The sequence below is a fragment of the Prionailurus bengalensis genome, chromosome A3 (assembly GCF_016509475.1).
Source record: "Prionailurus bengalensis isolate Pbe53 chromosome A3, Fcat_Pben_1.1_paternal_pri, whole genome shotgun sequence".
NCBI lineage: Eukaryota > Metazoa > Chordata > Mammalia > Carnivora > Felidae > Prionailurus > Prionailurus bengalensis.
Genome location: NC_057354.1, coordinates 116,307,143 through 116,330,484, shown reverse-complemented (window position 1 = coordinate 116,330,484; position 23,342 = coordinate 116,307,143). Strand labels below are relative to the sequence as shown.

General features: G+C 41.5%; 2 protein-coding genes across 5 annotated transcripts; one reads left to right on the top strand and one right to left on the bottom strand.

Annotated features, from left to right (window-relative positions):
• LOC122467111 (translation initiation factor IF-2-like) lies at positions 1–8,086 on the bottom strand. Its single transcript, XM_043553338.1, has 4 exons — positions 8,078–8,086; positions 6,860–7,198; positions 5,638–6,687; positions 1–381 (listed from the first exon to the last, which is right to left on the bottom strand). The coding sequence occupies exons 1-3, from the start codon at positions 8,084–8,086 to the stop codon at positions 5,794–5,796; spliced, it is 1,242 nt and encodes a 413-aa protein (XP_043409273.1). The 3' UTR covers positions 1–381; positions 5,638–5,793.
• Positions 6,017–22,804, top strand: YPEL5 (yippee like 5). 4 transcript variants are annotated; one of them, XM_043604215.1, is made up of 4 exons: positions 6,036–6,128; positions 8,861–9,088; positions 19,207–19,371; positions 20,890–22,804. In XM_043604215.1, the coding sequence occupies exons 3-4, from the start codon at positions 19,231–19,233 to the stop codon at positions 21,112–21,114; spliced, it is 366 nt and encodes a 121-aa protein (XP_043460150.1). In that variant the 5' UTR covers positions 6,036–6,128; positions 8,861–9,088; positions 19,207–19,230; the 3' UTR covers positions 21,115–22,804. The 4 variants fall into 4 exon arrangements, with proteins under 4 accessions (XP_043460148.1, XP_043460150.1, XP_043460149.1 ...); XM_043604217.1 differs by lacking the exon at positions 6,036–6,128 and adding an exon at positions 7,080–7,202; XM_043604213.1 differs by lacking the exon at positions 8,861–9,088 and having other exon boundaries at positions 6,017–6,128.
• The last annotated feature ends 538 nt before the right edge of the window (positions 22,805–23,342 follow it).

Here is a 23,342-nt window from a genome sequence, read left to right as displayed (position 1 = left end):
TGCAACTCAAGAGAAAGTTATTAATATTTTAATTAACATTGATATTTTAACTACCAAGTTGTGACTGGACTTACATATATGTTTCTGCCTAAAGGAGCTGGTCTGTTTAAATTACCCAAAGTTCTCATAAATTCAGGTTAAAGTAAAAAACATGCAGTGTCCTTCCCCTCCCCTCACCAAAACAAAACAAAACAAAACAAAACAAAACCCAAATCATGCAGTCCCAGGCTAGTATGGCAGCTCTACTCTATGCAGTGTTTGGGGTCCACGTTCCTTCCAGCCGTCTGCTCCTCCATCCTTTGGGCAAAGTCCTGGTCCTGTGGTCCAGGCGGCATCCACATTCCAGGCAACAGGATGGGGGTGGGAGGAATGAAGGTGATGCTAATATAAAACAAGGGAAATGATAGACAAGTTATTTTAAGAGGTTACTTGGGGCTAAACCTAGGTGTTGGATGTGAGGGCAGATTACTTGTATGTAGGGTCCCAACAAGAGAGAGATGGTAAGTACTTGCAGCGGTTGAAGGAGCCAGGGGGATTGTGGTCTATTAACAGGCACAAGAGGGGAGTGACAACCCTACGCCTAAGGAAATATGTGTTGTGGGCACCTGGGTGGCCCAGTCAGTTAAGCATCCGATTCTTGATTTCAGCTCAGGTCATGATCTCACAGTCGTGGGTTTGAGCCCCTGCACTGACAACACAGAGCCTACTTAGGATTCTCTCTTTCCCTCTCTCTGCCCCTCCCTCACTCATGCTCTATCTCTCTCAAACAAAAATAAATAAAAATAAATAAACTTAAAAAAAAGAAAAAAGGAAATATGTGTTGTTTGTACTATTAAGACAAGATGTGGATTCTCTTAAAGATTGCCTGAGTTTCAAGATCGAGAATTGTTCTCCAGGTATAGGTGTCCATCAGCCTTTGGAAAGGAAAAAAGATGGTCTTTCTCCACCTCTTCTTCCTCCTCTTCCTCCTCCTCCTCTTCCTCCTTTTTTTTTTTTTTTTTTTTTTTGAGATTGTCTTTCTTCTAACTGGAGAAAGTGCCAAGAAAATAGAAAACAGAGGAGGAAATATTGAGATTGAGAAACTTTGAGGTAGCTCATCTCCAGCAGTCTTAATCTGACTCTAAATTGTCTGCATGATTTTCTGCAGAGAGTAACAGAGGTGGGTGGAGGTCCAAGTGTTTCAGGGTTTATCCAGCAAAGAGATTTACAAGGCCTTGGGAAGTGTGAGGAGGCAGGGATACTTAGATTAGAGCTGGGCATGAAGCCTGCACTTGAAAGGTGGTCTTATCTCCAAGGGCCCAGCTTCAGTGTAAGAGTCCTTCAAACCAAGAGAAGGAAAATCAGAGCAAAGGAGAGGTCCACGGAAGCACCAACAGAAGGGCATTCTGAAAGTCAGACCCCAGGTTTGTAGTTGTGATACTGAACTACCTATTTGGAGCATATCAGAGAGTTTCCACCAGAAAGCATAGTCAGCAACCAGAATAATGCACAGAGTATGTTGGTGTTTGTTGATATGCTCATGTTTCTGATTTTATGTATTGGAACAATGTCAGAGTTAGCACATATCAAGTGATAAAAAAGTTTTTATCCCAAAATGCAAAGCTGGTTTAATGTTAGAGATGGGTTACTGTAATATATCATATAATGAAATAGGCTAAGAGAAAAACATGATTATCTTAATAGACACTGAGAAGGTATTTGATAAATTTTCACACCCATTTTTTATTTTTGAAAAAGGAACCTTACAAACGAGCAATAAAAGATTTTTTTTTAAGTTTATTTATTTACTGTGTGTGTGTGTGAAAGAGAGAGAGAGAAAGAGGGAGAGAAAGGGCAAGGGCTCTGTCAGCACAGAGCCCAGCACGGGCCTGAACTCCCCAACCACAAGATCATGACCTGAACCGGAACCAGAGTCAGATGTCTAACCAACTGAGCCACCCAGGTACCCCAAAGGAAGTTTTGACCAAAATATTCACACATGTGCTCAAAGAAACTTAAACAAATAAAAGGCAAATGATTGGAAAGAAGTAGGCAAACTTATGATCATTTGAAGACAGACTAATCTATCTAGAATATTTGGGAAAATAAACTACAAAATCATTATTTTTCCTACAAAATAAATAACCAAGAAGAGTTATAATATATAATAGAAGTTCCATTCACAGCAACCCCTCTGTTAAGTTTCCTACAGTTGATGCAACAAAATACCACAGACTGGGTAGCCTGAACAACAGAAATTTATCTCTCACCGTTCTGGAGCCTGGAAGTCCAAAGTCAAGGTGTCAGCAGGTTTGGTTTCTGCTGAGGCCTTATTCTGTGGCTTGCAGGTAGCCTTCTCTCTGTGTCCTCACACAGTCTTTTCTATATGTACACACATCCCTGGTATCCCTTTTTATGTAGTAATCTCTGTCTTTTTTAAGAAAGGCAAACATCCACAAGCTGTAATTCATTTGGAGGTGTCTGGAGTTGTGGAAGCTTGACTGCCTCACATTCTCCTACGAATGGACCTGGAGAACTTGTTTGGAGGTTCTAGCAGAGGAGTGAAGCTACTTGTCTCCCCTTGACTGAAGAATGGTCCTTCTCTAACAGGGAAGGTCGTCTTCTTCCATCAAGTATGCAGCTTCAGAGAGGGACACAGGCACATGCAGTGGTGAGGGAGGAAGGAGACACCTCCCTAGCCAGCCAGATCAGCCAAATCAACCATGGTGATCAAAGGGGTGACAAATGTCATAGCCAGATTGCGCTCACATCCCTAATCTCCTTTTATAAAAACACCGGTCAGATTGTTTTAGGGCCTACTCTAACAACCTCATTTTAACTCAATCACCTCTTTAAAGGCTGGACTTCAAAATACAGTCACATTCTGAGATACCTGGGGGTTAGGACTTCAACATATGAATGGGGAGGCATAATTCAGCCCATAATATCCTCAGAAAATATACAATACCTAAATAGAGCCCTAAGAAGATATATGAACAACCAAACGGATGGTAGCTGTACCATGAAATTATAGACATAAAAGAATGGATAAACATACCATGTTCTTAGTGGGAAAGTCTCAGTATTATAAAGTACTAATTTGTCCCAAATTTAATTAAACTAAAAGGGGGACGCCTGGGTGGCTCAGTCGGTTAAGCGGCCGACTTTGGCTCAGGTCATGATCTCGTGGTCCATGAGTTCGAGCCCCGCGTCAGGCTCTGTGCTGACAGCTCAGAGCCTGGAGCCTGTTTCAGATTCTGTGTCTCCCTCTCTCTGACCCTCCCCCGTTCATGCTCTGTCTCTCTCTGTCTTAAAAAATAAATAAACGTTAAAAAAACAAATTTAATTAAACTGAAAGGTATAACACAACTGTAACCAAAAGCCCAACAAAACCATCTTTAAAAATCTCTTACCTTTTTTCATTTCTCTTCCATATTTGTTACATTATCTTCAACTGTATATTCTTTATTTCTAATGGGTGTGCCACCATCAGGGGGATCCATCGTCTTCCACCCCAAACTGACCTTCCCAACAGCCCTATACCCGGCAACAGGAGGCCATCAGTCACCTAGAAAATCTCTGGCTTATCTGGGAAAATTCTTAGTCCACCTACAAACAATCAATCAGTCCAGTGCAGCCATTTCTGTTAAAGTCAAACCTGCAACTTCTGTTCCTTTCCTACCTGCCCTTCTTACCTCACATTTGGGCTTTAACTCTGCATATCACTATCATTTAATCTTTCTAAAATATGATTTTCATCATTCCCTTCCAAGTTTATAAATGCTGTGCTTAATATTTGTAATTTATATCCACCAGGCAACCTTGGACACATTTGTTAATCACTGTGCTTCAGTCGACTCATCTGTAAAATGGGGATAACAGTATTGAACTCAGAGTTTTCATGAAAATTCACTGCGTTAATGTGAGAGAACCTAGAACAGTTAGCACTATGTATTTGTTAAATAAATAGTCTTCCCTACTGTTTTACCTGGCACTCAAAAGTGCTTACTTTTAAGAACAACTCATGCCTGTGGGTTTAGACACTATATGTCCATTTCAAATGATTATATTCAGAAATACCTGACAAACAGGTTATCAGTGAACACAAATGTTCCTTACAGCAGTACATTTAATAGAAAAAGATTGAAGAATGTCTGTAGGAAAAAAAAATGCTTAATAAAAGATGGTGAAGTCATACCACGGAAAACTGTGGATATAGACAAAAGTAAATTTGTAGATAAAAGTTGCATTGGCTTTTAGATGCACGGGGTAAGAGGTGCAATATGCTTTCATACACATTTGTTTCAGGAAGAATAGGATGTACATGAAACTGTAAGCAGAGGACACAGGTTTCTGTTAGGAAATGAGGCTGTATGACCTTCCTACAATGAACATGTGTTACTTTGTAATTAAAGTTAAGTAAAAACAAAACAATGAGAAAAAAACTTAAAAATGTTTAAAACTTCCTTATCTCTGGGCACCTGGTGGCTCAGCTGGTTAAGCATTGGACCTCCTTGGTTTCGGCTCAGGTCATGATTTCACAGTTTCATGGCTCAGTGCTAGCAGTGCAGAACCTGCTTGGGATTCTCTCTCTCCTCTCTCTGCTCCTTCCCCACTTGTACTGTCTCTGTCTCTCAAAATAAATAAAACTTAAAAGAAAAAAACTTCCTATCTGCTTGTTTTCCTTTGATGATCAGGTTTTTATCTGAACTGCATAAAAATACCTGTGGTTTTTTTTGAGGTTGATGAGAAGTCAAATTGCTAGTATTTGCTTCAAAACCTCTTACTCATTAAAGATGGCTTTTTTTTTTTAATGTTTACTTATTTTTGAGAGACAGAGTGTGTGAGCCGGTGAGGAGCAGAGAGAGAGGGAGACACAGAATCTGAAGCAAGCTCCAGGCTCTGAGCTGTCAGCACAGAGCCCGATGCCGGCCTCGAACTCACAGACTGTGAGATCATAACCTGAGCAAAGTCAGACGCCCAACCAACTGAGCCACCCAGGCGCCCCTGATGGCTTTAAACACCTTGCAGATTAACCTCAAATGTTAGCCTTTATTTTTTGTCTGAGAAATAGGCATCATCAAATATTTATACTTCATCCTGAAAATCAAGCAAAGATCATAATGTAATTACCTGGGAAATGCTAATGAAATGAGACGCAAAGCTTCTATCTCAAGTGTTCATGATGGTTATGGGAACAGCTACCCTTTTCAACAAACCTCAGACTTTCATAGGCAGACAATCTCCATGTAAAAGATTCTGAATTTTCTCATCTTCTTGAAAATCACTTCCACTACCAAGAGAAAACTCAGAGAGTTGTAAATTAAGTCGAGCACACTTGAAAAATGCCGTTTTCCATAGATGTTCTTCAGGATTTCCTATATGCTGGGATTCAAAGGGTTTGGGGTTTGTAAGTAAATGGTGGCGCTCTATAAGGAGTGACTAGAGTAAGCAGTCTCAAGGAAATTAATTACACGGTACGTTTTAACTATCTAGGCACCTCCTTTGCCTAGAAAAACAGCCTGTTGTTTTCATTTGTCATTACTGGGCCTCAAAAAGCTAGGCCTTAGCTACCACCTGGTGACGCCAATGACGCGCGATGTCCTACAGCTGCCGCAATTAGAAAGCTGAGCCTTCTCCTTTAAGAAGCTGACTCACGTGGATGCTGTGTTGTGTGCTCTCAGCTGGGAAGGAGGTGGATCCTAAGTCTCTTCACATTGGCCTCTTCCCGAGAAGGGGCAGAGTTAGCCTCTTTGATTGGCTGCACGAGTACGAGGAGTAGAGTCAGGGGCGGGGCGAGCTGCGGGAGCTGGCTCAGGATCTGCGGCTTCTGGGAGGGGTGGGCAGCGCCGCGGAGGGGTGAGGGAGTGGGGGAGGGTGAACCAGAAAAGGGGCGGGGCCCAGCGGAAGGGGCAGGGTGCCGGGAATGAGGGCGGGGCCTAGAAATGAAGGGCATTCTGGGCCAACTGGGAGAGCCCACTGTTCCAGGGGCGGAGCTACGCCGAGTGATTGACGCTGAGGCCCAACCAGGGAGAGGCGGGGCCAAGGCCAGGGCCTGACTAAACCTGGAGACTCGGGTGGCCGAGGGGCTTCATCCCAGTTGAGGAGCCAAGAACCGCCGGCGGCCGCGGATCTCACAGCCGCTCGGGGTGAGTGCGGTTGGCGGGGGCCGGGCTCGGAGCCCGGTGGAGGCTGAGGAGCCCTCCAGGTCGACGGCTTCGAAGCACTCGGGAATCGGCCCGGGGCGGGGGACCCTGGCAGGAAGTGCCTCTTTCTCGCCGCGCTCCCCCTGGGGTCCCAGTACGGCCGCCTTCGACCCCTCTGGGCGGGTCCCGGCGCCGGGGCTGCGGGTAGACGGGCTGGGCTGTTTCCTCTTTGTGAGGCCCAGGCGCGGCGGCCGCCGTCGGCCCGCCCCCGCCGCGCAGCCGGAGCGACCGGCGCGCCCGCAACAGCCGCGACCCCTCCGCTCGGCGCCCGCGCCCTCCTGCCGCAGTCTCTCGCCCGGCCAGTATCCGCCGCGCAGCCTGGGAGGCCCTTCCGCGGGCAGTTTGGCCGGCAACCTCCCCCGCCCCGGCTGCCCCGCCCCCACGGGCCGCGTCCCCGCCGCAGTGTCGGGGGCGCGCCGGGGTTCCGCGCCGCCGCGGTCGTCGGGAGGCCTGCTCTTCTGCAGCCTCGCCGCGCCCCCGGCGTCGAAGTGAAGTCCGAGCTCTGCTGGGCAACGGGCAGGGGTCGTCTTTAAAAAGGGCCGCTGTCCAGGCTGCCCGGCACTAGGCACGGGCGGGGGGCCTCGTTGGCTTTGTGTCTGCCCCCCCCGGGTGACTGCCGGCCACCCTGCCCTGCAGCTCGCTGGCTGGCCCCAGGAACGAGCGTGTGGCCCCGCCGGCTTGGCGGAGGGCGGGGTGGGACTGTTGGGCGGCCGTCGGGCGTCCCGGGCTGCGGCGGGCCGGCCGGGACCCCGCGCCGCCGCCCGCTCAGCTGTTTCCGGCCCGTGTTTGTGGTGCGGGAGGAGGCCGCCTCGCTCGGTCGGCCCCTCCCGATTGGCCCGCGGCGTCACGTGCCCACAATCAGCTGGGGCCAGCTGGGGCCGCAGGCGGCTGGCGGGTCGCGCGGTCGCCGGCAGCCGGCGGAGGGGGCCGCGCCCTTCCTCCCGGTTCCCTTCTCCGCCCCCGCCGCCGGCTGGAGGGTGGGCGTGCTCTCGCAGCTTCTTTATTTTAGGCAGCTAGGTAAGACAATGAGTATTATGAACAGCGGGAGTTGGAAAACGGAACTGCTACAAAGATCTGTTTAATCCTGACTCTTATTATTCCCCCCCCCCCCCCTTCAAGGGAGAGGCTGGGAAGGTGTACAGCTCATTTATTTTTAAACTTTTTCTGTTTACAGGGCCTTGTTGGTAATCTGAGGATTTTTATTCCAGTTCTCTCTGACAGATGGAAAACCTGAAGTAACCTCAGGCTAGCTAACCTTGTGTTTTTGGAAAATTAGCCTTGCTGGTGAAGTAACTGGGGGGCGGGGGGGGGGGGGTGGTAATAGGATATTAGCTCACTTTGCGTAGCTGCGCATACAGTGTTGCAGCCGAATTCGCACACAGGTGAACCAAAATACATGAAGTGTTTCCTGGGTAAATATTTGTGCCAGATGTGAAGTGTCTAGGTGTATTCTCTTCCTGAAAGTTTATGGCATATATGTACTGTATTAGATAAGATGGAAATTACCAAGAACTCATGGTCTTTTCTCTAGAAGCCTGTAACTTAGTAAAAAGTCATGAACAAATGAAATTGAGTAACCATATAAACTTAAACGTTAGTCAAATACGAAATAAGTGTTATAGAGGTTGAAAAACCGGGGCAGTGAAAAAAATGGGTAAGAGTCAAGTAGGAAGCATTTCGAACTGGACCGGTATTGCCCCGACCTGGAAAACGGGAGTCTTTGGGGGACATCCAGGCCTAGAAGGAAATATAGGCCTGGACCATTTACAAATAGTGAGAAGGTGGAGCTGGTGGAATTTGGCACACAGTGAATTTTCCATCTCCCATTATCTTTCTGGGTAGGTACTGGAACACCAGGTAGAATGTACTTCCTGGGAAAGACTGATGTCTACCTTTATCATACTCTCACCCAGCTCAGTGCCCAATGCAGGCCTACTGGTTGACTTGTTTTTGAAGTTTATCTCTAGCAACCATCTTCTCTATGAGAGAGGGAGATGATAAAATGTGCTCAAGTAAACTATTTAGTTCTGTACAGGGGAACTAAGGAAGTTGGATTTTTAGAAAAGTAAGGTTGGTAACATACATGTGGTTTCTAAACCACATGTCTGGATTATCAAGGACTTTTCCCTAGACTTACTTGCGTTTTGTTCTACTTAAGTGGTAGGAGAGAGAAAAAGGTTTAGAAACCATTAAAAAGCAAGGGGAAATAAAACCAAAATAAGTCTAAAAAGATGTTAAATTAGACAGTACCCTCCAATACAGGCCTAACACTCCTAAATATGTTCACGAGATGTGAAAGTTAGTTCTAAATATATTCATGAGATATGAACATAGTCCTAAGTATATTTGCACCAAGAATATCACTTTAGGTTTTATAGAGCCTGAATGGCTGTAGAAATCATCTGTTTCTCTGGTAATCCTGTGTAGTAATGGCTGGGTAATGTAGGAACTGAACCTTAGCTATGACATGAACTTCTACTTGACACCTGAATCAGGAAACCAGACAGTTAATTTATACTCTAGTGTATCCAATAAGAGGCTTTTTTGACTCATGGTATTGCATCACAACAAAGGAGAGAGCTTGAATTTGTCTTGCCAGTGGGTGTTTTGGGGAGATTACCAACTCAGATTGTTTAGCTGACTCACTGAGTTACATGACTACTCCTATTTTCTAGTGATGACTAAATACGTATTATAGAAATATAGTAAACCTGGAAAACATTCAACAACAACAAAGGCATTATTTGAAGGACGGGAACAAAAATAGTGAAGTTACTGTCAGTTGAAGAGCTGATTCCACCACTAGAACATCATTTGACACAGTAAAGAAAACTGATCGGGTATCGCAAGAGAATTAACAAGAGGAAAACACAGCTTGCTTTTGTCCCTGAAACCTTGGCTTGGTAAATATTTTGTACAAAAATTGGTAAATTGATTTTATGATACATTATGAATTTAACGTATTTTCTCCCTTGTAGTTTTTAAGTAGAATTCCATCACAAATCAGTATGAAAATAGTTGATGAGATAACAGCATTAAATGTTAACTATAGTAATCAACTATTTAAAGTCTTTAGATTTTGTTCCTTTGTTTTGGAGACGGGAGAGACTGAAAAGTAGATAAACATGCTCCAGCATGTTTTCATTTTACCAGAACTATTGCAAAACACAGTCTCCTCTAAAAGGGCAGATTTCTTCAGCCCTTTCTGTACTGGGCTCCTATACCATTCCCTGCTGGAGAGAGTCCTTGTACCTTGTATTTGCCAACCATCTGCTGGCATTGGAAAAGCCCCTCTTACTGGCCCAGCAATAGGTGGAGTCCCAGTATTGTGTGGTCTGTGGAAATGCCCTAAGAAACTAATCGCTCTACTGAGGAAGAATCTTATCTGTGAATGGGGGGTTTTCCCGTCAGTGGATCCTTAGAGACTCATCAGTGCTTACTATTCTCTCTGGAGTTTTTAGGGTTGGACAGTAAAATGCTTTCTTTGCTGAATTCTGCCTGCCAGGGTTGGATCCTAACTGGATTATTAACCACAGGGAGGGCGTGTACCTATTTTAAGACCTGGAACTGTGACACTGAGAATTTGAGATGCTTCACAAGGTTTCTAACTTTCCTTCTGCTTTTAATTTCTGTCACCTCATCACTTAGCTTTGCAGTGATGAACAGGAGATGAAGCCAGTTGTTTGTTTCATAGTCTGTGTTTTGATTTCTCCTCTTTAATAGGAAGGAGAAGTTGGGGTGGGGAATGTGGAAGAAGGAAATCTAGTTTTACTGCATTTACCTTTGTTTAACATTTATGATGTGCCAGGCACTGTTCTCCTAATGTATTCTCTCCATTTAATTGTCACAACTCAGAGATGGGTAATGCTGTCTCTGTTTCACAGCTGAAGAAGCAGAAGATAACTTATCCAAAGTTTACACAGCTTACAAGGGGCAGAGCTGAGATGTGAACCCAGGCTGTCTGACTCCAGAATTCAAATATCTGGGCCACGTTATTTAAATCCTGGAAATGGGAGAGAAGAAGGCAGCAGCTAGGAATATATTATTTATTTTTGTAATCTTTTTAGAGCTAATCTGATTATAGAAAGTTAAAGATGTTAGCTAGAAAAATCTGAAGAAAAGGGGAGCAGGATAAAATTGATCTTGTCTGGTACTCCTGTTGATCCTTAACCCTGAGTGGCAACTAAGTTTACTTTTTTTTTTTTTTTTTTTTTTTAATTAAAAAAGACTATCTGCTTTCTAAGTGAAAAACCCTGTTCGCCATCTGAAGGAGTTTTTAACAGTGGTCAGCACACCTTCTGTCAGGGGCCAGATAGTGAATATTGTGAATTTTACAAGCCATAAGGTTTCAGCCATAACTGTTCAAATTCTGCTGTTGGGGTGAGACAGCTGTCAAGTATAAGCAAATGTGCATGATTATGTCCCAATAAAACTTTATTTATGGACATTAAAGTTTGAATGTTTCATAGTTCTCATGTGTCACAAAATAATCTTTTGATTATTTTTCTGTTTTTTTCTTACTATTTAAATTGTGAAAACCATCCTTAGTTTGTGGGTGGTATAAAAACAAGTGGTGAGCTGAATTTTGCCCACTGGCCTTAGTTGCCTGACCCCTGTTTTTTGTTTGTTTGGTTGGGGTTTTTTTTGGTTGTTTTTTTTTTTTTTTGGTTTTATTTTCTTTTACGTTTTATTTTTTGTTACTATTTTTTTAGTATAATTTATTGTCAAGTTAGCTGACATACGTTATATACAGTGTGCTCTTGGTTTCGGGGGTAGATTCATGTGATTCATCTCTTATATACAACACCCAGTGCTCATCCCGACAAGTGCTCTCCTCGATGCCCATCACCCATTTTCCCCTCTCCCCACCACCCATCAACCCTCAGTTCTCTGTATGTAAGAGTCTCATATGGGTTTGCGTCCCTCCCACTCTGTTTGAAACTATTTTTTCCCCTTCTTTCCCCATGGTCTTTTGTTAAGTTTCTCAAGTTACACATATGAGTTAAATGATAGGGTATCTGTCTTTCTCTGACTGACTTATTTCACTTAACATAATACCCTACAGTTCCATCCACATTTTTGCAAATGGCAGAATTTCATTCTGTCTCATTGCCAAGTAGTATTCCAGTGTGTGTGTGTGTGTGTGTGTGTGTGTGTGTGTGTGTGTGTATATATATATATATATACACACACACACACCTATATACACACATACCACATGTTCTTTATCCACTCATCAGTTGGTGGACATTTGGGCTCTTTCCATGACTTGGCTATTGTTGAAAGTGTTGCTATAAACATGGGGTACATGTGCCCCTATGAATCACCACTCCTGTATCCTTTGGATAATTCCTAGTAGTGCTATTGTTGGGTCATAGGGTAGCTCTCTTTTTAATTTTTTGAGGAACCTCCATACTGTCTTCCAGAGCAGCTACACCAGTTTGCATTCCCGCCAAGAGGGCTCCCGTTTCTCCACATCCTTGCCAACATCTGTTTCCTGAGTTGTTGATTTTGGCCACTCTGACCTGTGTGAGGTGGTATCTCAGTGTGGTTTTGATTTGTATTTCCCTGATGATGAGTGATGTTGAGCATCTTCTCATGTGTCTGTTGGTCATCCGGATGTCTTCTTTGGAAGTGTCTGTTCATGTCTTCTGCCCATTTCTTCACTGGATTATTTGGTTTTTTTGGGTGTTAAGTTTGGTAAATTCTTTATAGATTTTGGGTACTAACCCTTTCTGATAAGTCATTTGCAAATATCTTCTCCCATTCCGTTGCCTTTTAGTTTTGTTGATGGTTTCCTTTGCGGTACAGAAGCTTTTTATCTTGATGAGGTCCCAGTAGTTCATTTTTGCATTTATTTCCCTTGCCTTCAGAGATGTGTCGAGTAGGAAGTTGCTGCAGCTGAGGGCCTGACCCCTGTTTTTCAACGTTTATTTATTTTTGGGACAGAGAGAGACAGAGCATGAACGGGGGAGGGGCAGAGAGAGAGAGGGAGACACAGAATCGGAAACAGGCTCCAGGCCCTGAGCCATCAGCCCAGAGCCCGACGCGGGGCTCGAACTCACAGACCGTGAGATCGTGACCTGGCTGAAGTCGGACGCTCAACCGACTGCGCCACCCAGGCGCCCCCTGACCCCTGTTTTTAAGGAAAGTATGTAGCAATGAGCCAAACTAACCAACAGGACACCATATTTGTTACTGATTTATATATATGTATGTGTAGAAATGTGCTGTGAACAAGTGGAATTTGAAATTAAGAACAGTAGTATTTAGTACCCCAAAATAAATACTTAGGTATAAATCTAACAAAATGTGACAAGATCTGTATGAGGGAAAATACAAAACTCTGATGAATGAAATCAAGAATGAAATAAATGGAGTCCATGTTGTCAAGATACCAGTTCTTCCCAACTTTAGAGTCAATGCAATCCCAATCCCAACAAGTTCCTTTGTGAATATCAACAAATGGATTCTAAAGTTTCTATAAGGAGGCAAAAGACTAGCCAAGACAATATTGAAGGAAAAGAATAAAGTCAGAACACTGACACTACTTGACTTTAAGACTTAATATGAAGCTACAGTAATCAAGACAGTATGGTATTGACCAAAGAATAGACAAATAGATCAGTGGGAAAGAATAGAGAGCCCAGAAATAGATCCACGTAAAGATCGTCAGCTGATATTTGACACAGCAGCAAAGGCAATACAGCAGAGCAAAGATAGTATTTTCAATAAATGGTGCTAAAACAACCGGACCCCCACATGCAAAAAAAAAAAAAAAAAAAAATCTAGACCCAGACTGTACACGCATTCACAAAAATTAACTCAAAATCAGTCACAGACCTAAATGTAAAAGGCAAAACTATAAAACTCACAGAAGATAACATAGGAGAAAATCTAGATGGTATTGCATATGGCAGTGACTTTTTAATTTTTTTTTTCAACGTTTTTATTTATTTTTTTGGGACAGAGAGAGACAGAGCATGAACGGGGGAGGGGCAGAGAGAGAGGGAGACACAGAATCGGAAACAGGCTCCAGGCTCCGAGCCATCCGCCCAGAGCCTGACGCGGGGCTCAAAATCACGGACCGCAAGATCGTGACCTGGCTGAAGTTGGACGCTTAACCGACTGCACCACCCAGGTGCCCCGGCAGTGACTTTTTAAATACAACACCAAAGGCATGATCCATGAAAGAAATAATTGATTACCTGGAACTCATTAAAATTAAAAACTTTTGTGCAAAAGATGTCGAGAGTAAGAGGATAAGCCACAGATTGGGAGCAAATATTTGCCAAAGACTTCTGATAAAGGATTTCTCCAAAACATACCAAGAACTGTGAAAAACTGAACAAAAAGAAAACAACCTGATTGAAAAACGGCAGGGGGGGGTGGGAGGGAGGAGAAGGTGGGTGATGGGTATTGAGGAGGGCACCTTTTGGGATGAGCACTGGGTGTTGTATGGAAACCAATTTGTCAATAAATTTCATAAAAAAAAGAAAAACGGCAAATAGCATATGAAAAGCTGCTCCATGTCATATGTCATTAGGGAAATGCAAATTAAAACAACAATGAGATACCAATACGCACCTATTAAAATGGTCAAAACCCTGAACCCTGGCAATACCAAATGCTGGCAAGGATGTGTAGAGCAATAGGAACTTTGATTCCTTGCTGGTAGGAATATAAAATGGAAGACACAGTGGTTTCTTACAAAACTAAACCTACCATACAATCCAGCAATTGCACTCCTTGGTACATCTCCAAAGGGGCTGAAAACTTCTATCCATACAAAACCTGCCTTTCACACATTTCTGAAAGACAAAAATCTTGCCTTATTTTGCTGTGAACCTAAAACTGCTAAAAACAAAACTTAAATCTGACCTAAAAATGGCTATTTAATAAAATAGGAAGATATTTTATTGACTTGGCCTCAAACTAGGAAATTACATAGACTATATTGTCTAACACGTTAAGTTTATTTATTTTAGAGTATGTGTGGGCAGCAGGGGGAGAGAGAGAATCCCAGGCAGGCTCTGTGCTTGGAGCTATGAGGTCGTGACCTGAGCCAAAATCCAGAGTAGGGCACTTAAGCAACTGAGCCACCCAGGCACCCCCATATTGTCTAATTTTTAACATAGTTGACCTGGAGCAACACAAGTTTAAACTGATGAGTCTGCTTATACATGCATTTTTTTCAATAAATACTGTCGATGTATTTTTTCATAGTTTTCTTAATGTTCTCTATTGTAAGAATACAGTATGTAATACATCTAATATAGAAAAGGTGTTATTTGATGCTTATGTTATTGGCTGTGGTTTATGTTATGTTTATGTTGTCTGTAGGCTTCTGGTCAACAATAGACTATTAAGTTTTGGGGGGAGTCTGTGGTTATTTGCAGATTTTCAACTGTGCAAGGTGGGGGCAGGGGTTGGCATCCCTGACCATCCCCCTCTCCCTCATTTTGTTCAAGAGTCACTTGTAATCCATTCCTGGAGATGTCTTTCATGGATTTTTCAAAGAGAAAAAAACCTTTCTTTTTTTCTCTTACAAGTTCTGTAAATCGTGTAAATTTTTAAAAATTCTGTTAAAAAGGTATAGTTTCTAAAAATGTGATTGCTTCACTAGGGTCTCCTATTAAAATAGAAAATGGAAATTCTAAGTAGCTAAATGTGCTATTCAAGGGGAAGGAAATTGAAACAGTTACTAAAATGTGATCTATAGATCATCTATGAATTTCACTTGTATTTTCAACTTGGCTTCTCAGTTTCCAGTAACTTCAGTCAAACTGATAATAGCCTACCAATAAACAACCACGTTTGGTAGTTCTTTCAAGCTTTTAAGGATTTTAATAACCTGGAACTAAGAAAAGGAGTACCAAAGAGACCTTATTTATTAAATTATCTGGGGGAATAGTACTTATTAAAATTGTGTTTTGCTTGAAATGTTAAAAAGAAAGAACACATCTTAAAGCTTTAGCTGTGATGCATTTGACCTTAGTTTTGGTTATAAACTTGAACTTCAACACTGACAGAGACCAAAGTGTGCATTTTACTAGTTAAGATATGATAAGGTGTCCCTACAGTTGACACAGAAATCGTTAGTCATCTATGAAAGCTCAGTTTTAAGGTTTTTTTTAAATATGTGGCTGAAGGGTTTTGGGGACTCTTCTAAGTCTAAGCAAGGGACTTAGCATATCTGGGAAATATTTTGAACATAAAACCAGAAAATAGATCAGTGATTGCCTGTGATTGAAGAGGGGCTTGTGGGAATTTGGGGGAGGTGATAGAAATATTCTAACGCTGGTTTGTGGTGATATGCAGTGGTGGCATAACTTTATAAATTTACTAAAAATCATTCAGTTGTACACTTACAGTGGCTAGATTTTATGGTATGTAATTTATTCCTTTAAAAATCTGGGGGGGTGGTTCTTAAAAGAATTAGCTATATGCTGTCAGACAAAAAGTTTCAAAGTTTGTGAAGGAGTAGTCTATTTGAGCTCTTAGAGATGGCTAAAGCACATTCCTTTGACCTTATTTTCGTAGTGCTATTAAGTTCAGCACAAGTATAGTGACACCCGTGAATGTATGTTGCATTTGATAATAACACAGTCCCTAGCCACAAGAGGTTTATCTAGGAGGGATGAGAATTTGAATTAAGACATTGATGGGGAAGGAGGAAAGACCTCCAAAAGTGATTTAGGAAGTACTGTTGGTTTTGCAGTTTTTCTAAGAAGTTGCCAGGGTTTCTCATTTAGGAGAGTGTGTCATTTGAATTGGCCACCAACCAAGAAAGGAAATCTAGGAGGGATCAGCATGGAGGCAGGAAGGGTACATGGTAAATCTGAATCTGGCAGCCCAGTGGTCACTAGAGAATAAAGAGTCAAAAGAACTGGGGCAAGGTTTCATTCAGGCCCCAGCTTGGCCAGTGTCAGGACTTTATTTCTTCCTCTAACTAGGAGGGTGACAAATTCCTAGTTAAGAAAAGTCAAGATTAAATGTGGTATGTAAAGTACCAAGTGCAGTGTCCCATGCAGTGTAGACGCTAAGTAATTGCTAGGTGTAAGGCAGAGTTTAATATATTCCCCAGATCCCAAGAAGCCTGATTCAGGTGTTACGTCTTAGCATTTTAATGACCTTCCTCCTTAAATAATAAAGTGGCGTTGTGATTGATACCAGCCTCTTGAGAATTTGGATAGTGTGAGTCAGTAGTAGGTTGTTCCTAGCCCTGCAAAGCTAAGGCTTAACACCTAGAACCTGATGACCCCACCCTGCACAGGTTTTTCTACTTCCTAAAGACTTTTGACAGAAAAGGATGTTTTGCTGGTTTTTGCTAGATTCCATGGCATTCCAACTTAGCTTTTTTGGCAAATAAGAACTACATTTTACAGTTTTGTGTACATATATAGTACTCTATAAATGGAAACCACAACTAGAAATAGTGACTCTGCACAGATATTTTTGGTTTTGGTAATGAATCATATAATTGAATCCAGTAAAAGTACTTGGGTAAAAGTAAAAAATAGACTGAATTTGAAGCAGGGAAGAGAAAGCATATTAAATCTCTTTACCCCATTTAGGATAAAGGGCCAGTAGCAAATGGTCAAGCTATATTGTAATTTTGAATCAAAGATAGAATGATGTAGGGTATAGGCAGAGTTCGTTTTGAAGCCCAGTACATTTTCCACAACAGCATTGTGTCTGCCATGGCCAATTCAAAAACATCTAGATACTTCTGTATTATGGTTGAAATAAGTTACACTATGAATATTATATTTAAAAGTTTGGAGAAAAATTGGCCTTAAAGTAGTGAGTCCCAGAAGCCCAAGCAGGGGGGTGAACTGCACAAATACTAGTTTTCAGAGAAATACAGAATCCCAGCACTGTGTCTTAAGACGTAGGACAGGAAACCTTGCTGTTGATTACTTTCTGTAGATGACTGGTATTAAGAAACATGACCCAGATCACCTGCTCACAAGCCATTGCATGCTTTGGTTATGTGAAGAGTCATACACTCCGATGTCTTACAGGGGAAGTAATTATGTGATGCAAAGTGGTGATTGAGCAGACAGAATGACCTCAGGGGAGTTGCAGCTACCACTCAACTCTAGTCATTGTTGCCTTATGAGAACAGGTGCCCCATGTGCCAGATCTCCCCATTGTTTAAAAAAAAAAAAAATACAGGCTCTATCGTTAGAAATCTCTCAAGTCTTAAATAGTGACCCAGCTGTTTTTTATTAATAAACTGTGTGGGCCACATTAAACATGTCCACAGTGGACATGTGTTTTGTAAGGAAAGGGTTGCCTGTCTTGTTCACTGCTGTGTCCCCTATGCCACCAAACGAGTTCGGCCTGCAGGCCTCAAATTTGCAACCTCTGACCTTTATGTAACAAATACTGTGTTCTTAAGCCTTTGGAAAAGGGAAAGCTATCATTTTAAAGGCTGAAACGATAGTTTTACCTTCTGTTGTCATTTTGCAAAAATGTAATCAAAAAGTTAAATACCATTTCTTAAGTGGTGTCATTTTCACCCAGGGTTTATTCATTGGCATGTTTGCTTAAAGTGAAGTGGTTTTCCTTTCACTAGCCACAGATTTTAATTGTACTTACCATTTGTTTTTCGTTCTTCTTAAACTTTCATATCAAAATATTTAATGGAAGTCATAATGATCTTTGTGATAATGACTTTTCTGATGACCTTAGGACCACCTAATAACTAAAGAAGAAGTTCACAGATGTAAGAAGGAATGGAATTTTTAATTTGTAATGAAATTTCCCCAAATTTAAAATGACAGTGGATTCTTACTACAAACATAAATTGTAGATTATTTTTCATAGTGGCAGCTATAGCAACTCTGCATGCCATTTAAAATGTATGTAATACAAATATTTAAAACACAGGAGCTGAAAGCCACACTGGGAATAAATTCTTTTTTTAATGAGAGCTGTTGTGTATTTTTGACTATATCTAGATCTTTAAAAAATAGCGTTTAAGGGGATTAGTTGCTGTAAATTGAAGGAGTTGCATGTATTCACTCTCTAACTTTTGAAATCCTGAAGTGTGATTATTCTTGTTTTGGAATTTGGATTCAAAGCTCCCCCCCCATCCCCCCAATGTTTCAGCACTTCCGTGATATATTGAATCAGTGTGATTTCTTAAACATAAGTTATATAATAATGGCTTCTCTTTCTCTTCTCTGTTCTTGTTTTCCTAGCCATATGCCAGGGCAGTGGAAGAATTTTGGCTTTAGGTTGGGTGAACTGCACTCCAGTCATGGTTTTCTGTACTTGAAAGCTGTGTAACCTTTGATCACTTAATAACCTTGAATAAGTTATGAAGTGGGGCTGATAACCTCACAGAGTTATTATGACAATTTTGAAATAAGTAAAGCACCTAGTGCTCCACAGACTCCAACCTAATGTTAATGCCATCACCCCTCCATGGTTGTAGAGGTACCTGATGACCAGAGCCACCCCATGCTCTGGACCAAGACTCCCCTCTTCTCGTTTTCTGATCACCCCTTTTTCTACTCTTGGAATCATCCCACTCATGCCCCACAAGTCTTTCCTCAAATTATACATACTCAGAATGTACACTTAACACTTAGCCTAAGCCTTTCTGACATCTCTGCCTGTGCTTCTCATTATTCAGTTTTTGATACTCCACTTTTTCCTGTGTTTTTCATACCAACCAAGAGAGAAGTGATCTTGTTCTGGCCTCGCCTAAACATGTTTGCTTCCTTGGCTCACTGTTTCTAAACGGTTCTTAGCTTGGTTTGCCTGTTTATTTGTTCAGTGAATGAACCTTGGATCCTTTAGTACAGAGTCAACTATTTCCCATAATAGTGCTGCAAAGGAGTACTACTACAAAGTAGATACTTTATTTATATATATAATTTATGTATGTATGAATAAATGGTTCTCATATATATGTATGTATAAATGACTCCCACCAAGTAGATACCAGCAGTTTTTTTTTTTTTTAAATCATAATGCTTTCTTGTGCTTTTCCATTTGCTCCTAGGTTTTTAGAACTTCAGCTATAAAAATGGGCAGAATTTTCCTTGATCACATTGGTGGTACCCGTCTGTTTTCTTGTGCAAACTGCGATACAATCCTGACCAACCGCTCAGAACTCATCTCTACTCGGTTCACAGGCGCCACTGGCAGAGCATTTCTTTTTAACAAGGTTGGTGGGAAGACCAGTTCCATTTCCTAAGTGGGTTCAGTGAATGTATTTGACAGCAGTACTAGAATACCTCTCAGAGTTTGGAGATACCAGAAATGAGAGCTATAATCTGCATGTTCAAATGAGTGCCCACTAGCTTACCTTTGGGACCTTAGGAAGGGATTACTAGAATGTGAGTTTTTTACCATGAAAGTTTGAAGACTGTTACAATAAGAAGGGTAGTCTCCATTGCTTTAGAAAACATTCAGTGTAAGAATTTAGTAGTGACTTCATGGACTGTGGAAGAATGTAGAAATGCCACTACACCCATGTTACTGATTTGTCCTTACATGGGGATAGCTGCATTAAGCTTTCATAGCTTGACAGTGCAACTGAATGAAGATCATCTAACCAACTTCCCTTGCTCTAATTTATGCTCACCAGTCATCCTTCTGATTATGTTGTGGCTTATGGCATGCCAAGAGGAAGAGCATTTACCGATTTACTAATTAATGACTAGTCTGCCCACTTCTCTAATTTCTGGCTGGCTTTAAAATTGGTTGAGCCGATTCTGTCTCCTGGAAATCTCTAATGTGTACTAGCAGAGTTGAATTTCCAAATCTTTTAGGCTAAGAGACAGAACTAGTCTAAGGTACTGCTCTTAAAAGGTCAGCTAAACTTCCCCTGTGGACACCCCTCTGTTCCACTTAGAAATAAGCTTTTCTCTCAAAGAATTGATAGTGTATACCCCTTGATCTTTCTTTAGGGATGGAGCAGGAGTGGTACACTATGGCAGGCCAGCTGCCTGTTTTTGTAAATAATGAAACACAGACATATTCATTCATGTATGTATTGGCTGTGGCTGCTTTTGTGCTACAACAGCAGAGCTAAATAGTTAGAACAAAGATCATATAGCCTTCAAAGCCAGAAATATTTACTATCTGGCCATTTACAGAAGAGTAAAGTGTAGAGGACTTTCAGATGGTCAGAATCGTTGGAAATTCTTCACAGATTATTTGAATCCACTTGAAAACTGTATTGCCATGTATGATCTATAGTTGGCTTAGTGTGTCTTTTTCGGTTTGTATATAAAATGTATTTCCAGAAACAGATTTGGCAAACCTTTTTTATGGAATACAAGTTGCATACTAGGTTCTTTTACATTGGTAGCCTTATTTGAACTCCTCGTTGAATGGTGAATGATGACAGCTAGATCCAAACCAACATTTTACGACTCCAAGTTGAGGACTCTTCGCTGCAACACAGAAATGTAACTAGTGTATATGAATAATATGGTTAGGACTAGTATATAGTATAGTAATTCAAGATTGCATTAGATGTCCAGTGCAATTTCCAGATATTTGCCTTTCCCGGCAGCTTCTAAAAATAGCCCTTGGGAAGGGTATGGTAGGTTTGACTAAAGTAACAACTGCTGTTTGCTTTTCTCAAGTTGCTGTCATTGCATCAACCACAATAGTGTGTGCTTTTTGGGCCAGCAACTCACATGGCTCTGCAATTTTGTGTTCCCCTGTTTCTTAGGTAGTTAACCTGCAGTACAGTGAAGTTCAAGACCGGGTCATGCTCACTGGCCGCCACATGGTTCGAGACGTGAGCTGCAAGAACTGCAATAGCAAACTGGGATGGATCTATGAGTTTGCCACTGAAGACAGCCAGCGCTATAAGGAGGGCCGTGTGATCCTGGAGCGCGCTCTAGTGCGAGAGAGCGAGGGCTTTGAGGAGCATGTACCATCCGATAACTCTTGAAGAAAAAGAGCTAACTCCATCTCTTCCCAGGTCTCCTTCACTGAAAACAAAAATCTACTTACATACACTGTCACCTTAGCATCAGGGTCGGATTCATGAACTGCGGAACAAGAGGTTGTGAGAATCTAAGATGGAACCTTTCTTTCTTTCTTTTTTTTTTTTTTAATTTTCAATTTTCCATCCAGCAGCAGTGTGTAGAGAGAATATTATGCAGATGCTGTTAATTTTTTTTCCCCTGTGTTTACATCTTGAGGCAGAATAGTCTATCTGCAGCTACGTGATGGGCTATGTGAGGAAAAAAATCTGGGCTATTAGAGTGAAAAAGTGTGTTGTATGTAAATTTTGAAAGGAAAAATGTGTCAAGAGCATGGTTTTTAAACTTATTTGGGCTTCATTTAAAAAAAATTTTTTTTAAACCCAGTTATTTCACTTGATTTGCTAGCTTCAGGGAAGAGATCCGAATTTGTGACCAGCGCTAAAGGTTCAGTGTTAGTATGGCTTGTGCTGGCCATTGTGCCATATTCTTGTTGGAGATGAACCGTAGCACCAGAGCCCATCCTTCCTTGTCAGTCTTGACCCAAAGATGTCACCAGTCCTAGTTATTTGTCACCACGTAATTGGTGTTGATTGGAAACTTTTCCTGAAATGGGGCAGAACTGCTTGGTTGTCTTTTCCATGTAACTTAAGCATAGTAATATAAATAAAGTGATAGTTGGATGTTTTTGGTCCTGTGTTGCTTTTAAAAACACCTTTTAAAAGAGCAGAGTATTTGATAAGTAATTTTCCTGGTAGTGTTTCTTTTCATCTCTTAAGCTAAATTGAGTGTGTAGAGATTACTTTGTTTAAAGCATACTGTTTAAACTCCTAGTACTGCGTTAAGAAAAGAGTTGAACGGAATGTCTGTGCATCCATGCAGAAAGCATTTCATCTGCATCTGTTTTAAAAGAAGCGGAGAAATGAAGGAGCCTATCTAAAATTACTGCTTTGCAAAGTGTTTTCAGCCTGTCCTCAGTTTTGTGTTGATTTTGACAAGTCTGTAGAACCTAATAGTTTCATCAAAGCACTAGATCTGTCATTAGCATTATTTTCTCAGATCTACCCTCAGAAGTTCAACTATTGAAATTTAAACTGTACTTGGTCCTTTCAAGCAGAAAGGGATCAAATGTGACTCAGGGTGTTATTTTAGCCCCAAATTTACAACATTATGAAGTATTAAAGTATAAATGTTTCTTTATCCAAACTATTTCTAGATATTCTAGTATTTGTTTCTGGTGGAATAAATAACATTAAAATTGGCTAATTATTTAAAATGTGTGAATGGATGTTTGCGTGCTCAATCTCTAGGTCTTTGTCTAGAAAGGATATTTGCCTCAATTAGCAAAATCTTTCTGTCATTGGTATTAGAAGTGACTTCTGAGTACAGTTAAGATTAAGTTTCTCTTTTTTGCCTTCGGGCTTTTGGTTAGAGGCATAGGTCTCTGATGAAGTAGGTGTATAATACTGCATTTGAGAGAAGTGGACACAAATGATCTTTCCTTCACCGTGGAATAAATCTTCAAGCTTTAAGAACCAGCTTTCATTCCCATCCATTTCCATACTGGCCTTGGATTACATGCACATCCCCGCTAGCCTGCCTTATCTGCAGCACTATGAGCATTTGCTGTCACAATAAAGTATATTTTGTCTTGCATTGGTGCAATATTACTTATTTTCCACTGAGCCTTCTCTAGTAATCGTCTTAGTTTTAAAAAAAACTTTTTATGTTTGAGAGAGACAAAGCTTGAGTTGGGGGAGGGGCAGAGGGAGAGAGAGGGAGACACAGAATCGGAAGCAGGCTCCAGACTCTGGGCTGTCAGCACAGAGCCCGATGCAGGGCTCAGATTCACAAACTGCGAGATCATGACCTGAGCCAAAGTCGGATGCCTAACAGACTGAGCAACCCTGGCACTCCTCATCTTGTCTTAGTTTTAACGTGAACACATATGTCATACCTTTGAGTAGCTGTGGCTTTCTTCAATTAGCAGTGATAAAGTGAGATTCTGGCTCAACTTTACCTAATCTCCACCAGGAGATACTGAATTTACCAGTACTAACTTCTGTGAGATGACTTTGTCTCGGGCACTGATGAACTATAGTGTATATGAACAAATAAAATGACCCATCAGTACATTAACTTCAGCGACTGGCAGGTACCACAATGAACAACAAGGTCTTCTGTCTTCCTCTTA